Genomic DNA, 6,064 nt, shown 5'->3' with positions numbered 1-6,064 from the left:
TGTCCGAAACATCTTGCTCAGAATGTATGATAGATTGAATAAATAGGCTTACCACTGTGTTCAAAATCAGTTCACTTAAACTGAACAAAATAATGTATGAGATTTTAAATTAAAAATAAATAAATAAAAAAAAGTTTGAATCTTACCTACATGGGTAAAAAATCGCATTTATGACCTGGGAGACTCTGAAGCAGAAACATAAACCTTTTACAACCTGTACCTCTTTAAAAGTTCTTGTGCTGAAGTACAGAGCTTTAAATGGTCAGGTCTGATGATCTTTGTCAGATTTTAACTAAACCCTCTGCTGCTCGTGGCCTTCGTTCTCAAACACCGACGCTCTTTGGTTGTTCCACGTACGTGGCTAAAAACCCAAGGAGCATTTTACCCAGTGGCCCCAAGGCTGTGGGACAGTTTGCAGCTCTTTTTTGCTGACTGTGGAGGTTTTTAAAATAGCAACTAAAAGCACTTTTATTTTCCCAGGTTTTTATGTCATGATTTTATTGTGTTTCTTGTGTTTGATTCATGCTTTGTATAGTTTAAGGTTACTTTTAATCGTACTGTGCTTTGTGATTTTAGCACCTTATGAATAAACTCTACTTACTTAGACCATTTACCACATACTGGCCTTTCATAAATCTGATGACACATCGGCTATGTCACAAAACTCATTTGAAGAGACCATACCAGTTTTGCATGAAGTTGCAAGACACATGACGAAAACTGTTGTCGAGCCGACAACAGCGCAGGAGTCTGACAAATGTACTGTTAAGTCACAACAATCTCTGCCTGTCATCACAGACTGTGAAATAACAGGGGAAACGGCAGAAGACTGATGGCACAGCGACATGCAGCAGCTCAAAGAAAACATTGTCACCACAAAGCTTAAACTGTGGAAGACAAATGCCTTCCTGGGCTAAAAGGTCGGAAGCTCTGCGACGTCACGTCTGATGTGCAGCTACATCTACGAGGTGAATGCTTAAAACACAATGCCTGACGAAGGAAAGGTTGCTAGCTTAAAAAGACAGCAATCATGGGGATTGTTAGAGAATCAGAGTAAGGATCATCTTCCTCCCGTATTGTCACAGAATAAGGGCAGATGACTGCATCGGTGTGCTCGCTCAAAAGAGCTGTTCCAAATGTAATCCCCCTCTAGAATGACACGTGCGCTGACTATGCTTGTGTCATCACGCAGAGTGCATGAGGTTTCCTCTTCAGACAAGCGAAGAAGGTTCAGAGAAAAACCAACCACGTTTGGGATGTTGTCCAGAAGTCACCTCCTGTTTAGATACATCTAAGCAAAATTTACGCTTCTGCCAAAGTGAAAAAGTTTTTTTTTTTACAGAAAATACCACCCCGAAATAAACCCGAAGGATTGGAGAAAACAAAACAGATATGCTGTCTAGACAATAGGATAAAGGATCTCTTTACCGTCCAACATACCTGAGACAGCTGTAGACAAGGTCAGGGTAAAGAGTATCACACAGAGGATCTTAACACTGTGTTGACAAGACAATAGGTTAAAGAGGAAGCTGAGCAGATATGCTTTGCCTGCGAATCCCCATAAGCACCGTTTAAATATGTGTGACTGCCAGCAACATGTAAACTGCATGACTAACCATGATGTTTTCATTTTAGCGAAGCAGGGACGCTGCAGGGCCTCGTCAGTGTCAGACTACGGCTGACAGCGTGAACGGAGTCAGCAAGACCATAAGGTGGCAACGGGGTCATGTTTATTATACCCGAAATCGCGGATCGACTAATGAAGCATTAAATCCCAGAGCAACACGGACACCTCCAGTAAACACCTCGGCCGCCGCAGAGACGTCACTCCGCACCGCAGAAAACAACAAATAAACATCTAGAAACAATGAGCGCATCCATTCAGGAGCCAGCCTCAATGTGTCCAACTCATTAGTGCTCCGGGAGGCTTGACCACCCACTCTGACCCCGACCCTTCCCACTCTGCCCATGTGCTGCAGACGGTGGTGTCTCCCTGAGGCCACTGGGATCCTCGAGCTGACGGGCTGGTGGGGATTAAGACGTAAATCCATTTAACTGCTGTGGCACCAAATACTTAAGAGAGTATGTGTGTCTGGAGTAGAAGGTTTTATCTTTCATGCTTTCACCCCAGGAAAGCTACAAACCTGGAAAAGTTTGTCCAATTTTCTTTAAAATATGTAGCTGTGCAACACCTCGCAAAAAATATTCATACTCCTTGAGATTTTTCATTCATTCCCGCAAAACAAGAAAAAAAAAAACATATCAATGTTTGATTGACAGACCAACACAAAAAAAGCTCACGTTGTGTAGTTTCTTGTAGTTTAATCTCAATGTAAATTCAACGGTGGTAGCCGTCAGAGGGTTGTTAGGGAACATCAGTGAAGAAACAGCATCCTGAAGACTCAGAAACCTCTGGTTACTATGAAAGAGGTGCAGGACGAAAACAGTTTGTGGTTTGTCACAAACAGGGCACAGAAAACAGGTGGCGCTCTGGCCGGATGAGAACAGAACTTTACTTTTCATCAAACATGCAAAACGCCACGAGTGGTGGGAAAACTAACACTGCACACACTGCACACCACTACTCCATGTTCACTGTGAACATGGGGCTGGCAGCATCATGCTGAGGGAAATGCTTTTCTTCAGCAGGAACAGGTAAAATGCAGGGAAGTCTCTTGATGAAAAAAAATATGTTGCAGAAGACTTGAGACTGGTGCAGAGGTTCAGCTTCCTACGGCACAAAAGCCTAAATGTGAGAATCAGGGGATCAGAAAATAATGTTCACAGACTCTTTACATGCAAACTGACCGAGCGTGAGCTACATTGAAAAGAAGACTGGACTGAATTTGGGTTTCTAAAGCTGGTAGAGACAAGTTCTATAGAGTGTTGGGTTAATTGGCCCCCCACACTTTTCAGATTTTTACTTGCAAAATATTTTTGACAGGAACGGATCTTTCTGCCTCCCAATTACACACAGCATGGGTTAGTATATCACAGAAAATCTTAATAAAATACATAAAATTTTGTGGTTAATATTAAACAGTTTCAGTAGATACACTTAAACAGGGCAAACATATTTTTGTTTAACCACAAATTGCCAATAAAAACAGGTTGAAACAGTTTTTTCAAATTGTGACATAACTGTTAAATATGCTCTTTGCCTCGTCTTGTTAATAATGTTTCAGAAAACTGGAATGGTCTTATGTGTTTTTCTTGCAAGTTCCTCATAAGAAAAATCACAGAAAATCTTCACACAGCATTTTTAGTGTTTTGCTTTCTATTTATTTATTTTATTTTAAATTTTTAGGTGTAGTTCAGAGTAAAGAATAGAAAGATATTATTTTAAAAGTGCGTGTCCGTGTGTACATTCATGCACGTATCCAATATATCCAAGCTGAAAGTTTCTAAAAATAAATATTTGTTTTGTTTATCTGATTTTGTCTCTTTAAAAATGTAAAAAAAACGCTGCAACAGCAAGAAATTCACTTGACAATATTTTTGTGAACACATTTTAACCCCAAAGTCAAGTGTGTGCTGTGTTTGTGTGTTGTGGGAGATCTGTTTCCTGATTGTTTTGTTCTTCTATCTTTATAAAGTCATGCCAAGTAAGCACTCCAAAAATTCCAACAAAATACAAAAAAAAAAAAGTTTTTACTTTCGGTGTTTCACACTAGAAATTAATACTAAATCATCAAAACATTATAACTAAACAATTGCAACAATGATTTTGAGGAATGATAATAGTTTTAATCTCTGAAATTCCAGTAACGTTTTTCCACAGAAGTCGACAAAATGATCGTCAGCTTGACCCCACCCTTCTTTCACTTCAGTCTGGCTGAACCCGCCTCTTCCCTGCATATAAATTCAAGCCTCCAGAGAGTGTGAGGACACACACGCTGCTTTAGCAAAGCCTCGGTCTTCTGGTGCTGACAGGTCTCCGATTTCTGGAGATTACTGGATGGAAATGTCTGGTACGATCAAACCTGTGACGTCGTTCCTCATTGAGGACATCCTGTCCAGTAAGGACTGCAAGAGAGTGGACGGCAAATGCAGCTCACCAAGGAGGGAAAAATGTTCCGACTGGAGAGAAGAGTCTGAAAAGTTGTCAACACACCTTTATCCCGAGGAATCAGCCTTTGGAATGCACACAGGTGAGCACCGGCATGCTTGACATAACTGGAAGGTTAAGGATAGGGAATCCGTCAACGGTTTTGCACGAGATGTTGGCGAGCTTATTCAACATCTTTTCTGGGATTTAGGGGATGGTAGCAATATTGAGTTAAAAAATAGATTGCTTCAGTTTGTGCAGTCTGCGTGATTCATAGTGCTCATGAACCTAACAAACTTACTAGAAAACTGAACAGCAGACCTATTCACATGTCTGCTCTGTCCTCCACAGAGTCTCCGGACACGTCCCATCCCAGCTCCTCAGAGTCGAACTTCTCCTCCGCAGGAAAACAGAAGCGGTCCAGAGCGGCCTTCACGCACCTTCAAGTGCTTGAACTGGAGAAAAAATTCAGCCACCAGAAATACCTATCAGCCCCAGAGAGGGCCCACCTGGCCAGCACCTTAAGACTGACCGAGACCCAGGTCAAGATCTGGTTTCAGAACAGGCGGTACAAAACCAAGCGAAAGCAGCAGACTGCAGAGCTCTGCAAGGATGCGTACAAAGCGGATGGACTGGGCTTCAGAGAGGATTTGGTCAGAGCATCACTATTAACCTCCTTCTGCAAAGCCTACCAGTACAGACCTTACCTGTGGGACTACAGTGGAGCCTGGGGGCCCATGTTGTGGTAGAAAAGTCACGAAGGATGATAATTAGCCAATGCTAAGGGACTTGAAGTTTCTTCTCTTTTAATTAATATACTTTGAACTGCCTGGATGCTTCTCTTTTCATTTAAGAATGTTGTCCAAAGATTCAAGCAATGCGTTGCATGGACCTGAATCAAACTGTTTGGCATTGGTGATTATTTCATTATAATAAATTATATTTTTTGCTGAAGCTCATTTTTCTTGAAAGCTCTTTGCAAAGAAAAAAAGAACTTTGTGTAATTCACAAAAAGTTTAGACAACATCATATTCTATTCTGTTTTCTAAAACACTTGTATTAGATACTTAATAATAATTAAGCTGCAAATTGTGAATTTCTCTCAAAGAAGCCGGTGAAAATAATACGGTTAGCTAAAAAAAAAAAAAAAATTGCTCTTGTGTGACAAAAGGATTTTTGCTGATTTGTTTAAATAATCTATGTGAAGTTAAACTTTGTGCAGTGTGAGATGTTATCTGATGAAATTGAGGAACGAGAGCTGATCCTGGACAACCCTGATCAGATTACCTGAAGATAAACAGCATCTCAGTTTCCTGCAGATGACATTGTGCCAGTTGAGAAAAACCACTGGAAAAAAAAAAGAAACGTACATTGCTGAGGAAGTCGGAAGAGACATCAACATGACTTCTAGAAACAAAAGCATGAACTGACACAAAACACGCAGTAATCTGAAGAATGAAGATTAGACTCAGAAATTAAGGTTGGGTTCAGTTTAAACTGATGCCACACCCTGTTGTCACAAACATCCAGGAGATAATGTCGCACTGTGGCAGCGCAGTATGAAGCATGTCAGTCGTTCTGTGTGTCAGTACTCTGATGGGCATGGTATTCTGCAAAAGATAGGAAAGTGCACAGATAAAATAGTAGCAGAACCTGTTTTTTTTTTGTTTTTTTTTATGATACCTTCTGTGTGCAATATGGAGAGTGAAAACAAGTTAAATGTTTGTGTTAAGAAAACTTAGGTTGCACATCTACTGTTTGGTTTTGGGGGGGAATGATCTTCATAGGAATAATACAATTTCCTTGACTCCTGTCTTTGTTTACTTTGAACATATATATATATATATATATATATATATATATATATATATATATATATATATATATATATATATATATATATATATATATATATATATATATAGAGAGAGAGAGAGAGAGAGAGAGAGAGAGATTTTATATATATATATATATATATATATATATATATGTAAAATCTCTCTCTCTCTCTCTTTC

The 6,064-nt window shown here is 39.8% G+C and overlaps 1 protein-coding gene and 1 long non-coding RNA gene across 2 annotated transcripts; both read left to right on the top strand.

The window, feature by feature from the left end:
- The first annotated feature begins 803 nt into the window (after positions 1–803).
- LOC106963212 (uncharacterized) lies at positions 804–1,880 on the top strand. Its single transcript, XR_001428149.1, has 3 exons — positions 804–968; positions 1,343–1,460; positions 1,636–1,880. It is a non-coding gene; the product is annotated as an uncharacterized LOC106963212 (long non-coding RNA).
- A 1,996-nt stretch (positions 1,881–3,876) lies between these two features.
- On the top strand, positions 3,877–5,002 carry nkx3-1 (NK3 homeobox 1). The gene is made up of 2 exons (XM_015057996.1): positions 3,877–4,151; positions 4,400–5,002. The coding sequence occupies exons 1-2, from the start codon at positions 3,959–3,961 to the stop codon at positions 4,795–4,797; spliced, it is 591 nt and encodes a 196-aa protein (XP_014913482.1). The 5' UTR covers positions 3,877–3,958; the 3' UTR covers positions 4,798–5,002.
- The last annotated feature ends 1,062 nt before the right edge of the window (positions 5,003–6,064 follow it).

Source organism: Poecilia latipinna, unplaced genomic scaffold (genome assembly GCF_001443285.1).
Source record: "Poecilia latipinna isolate Pla-1442-1.1 unplaced genomic scaffold, P_latipinna-1.0 Scaffold1507, whole genome shotgun sequence".
Classification (NCBI taxonomy): domain Eukaryota; kingdom Metazoa; phylum Chordata; class Actinopteri; order Cyprinodontiformes; family Poeciliidae; genus Poecilia; species Poecilia latipinna.
The sequence above is the reverse complement of the archived record's forward strand: the minus strand, read 5'-3'. Positions and strand labels throughout refer to the sequence as shown.

What these genes read in the sequence shown, in the direction of transcription:
- nkx3-1 (XM_015057996.1), top strand. Translation starts at nt 3,959, where the DNA reads ATGGAAATGTCTGGTACGATCAAACCTGTGACGTCGTTCCTCATTGAG. An exon ending in AGCCTTTGGAATGCACACAG is followed by an intron (nt 4,152 to 4,399) that starts GTGAGCACCGGC and finishes TGTCCTCCACAG; the next exon opens with AGTCTCCGGACACGTCCCAT.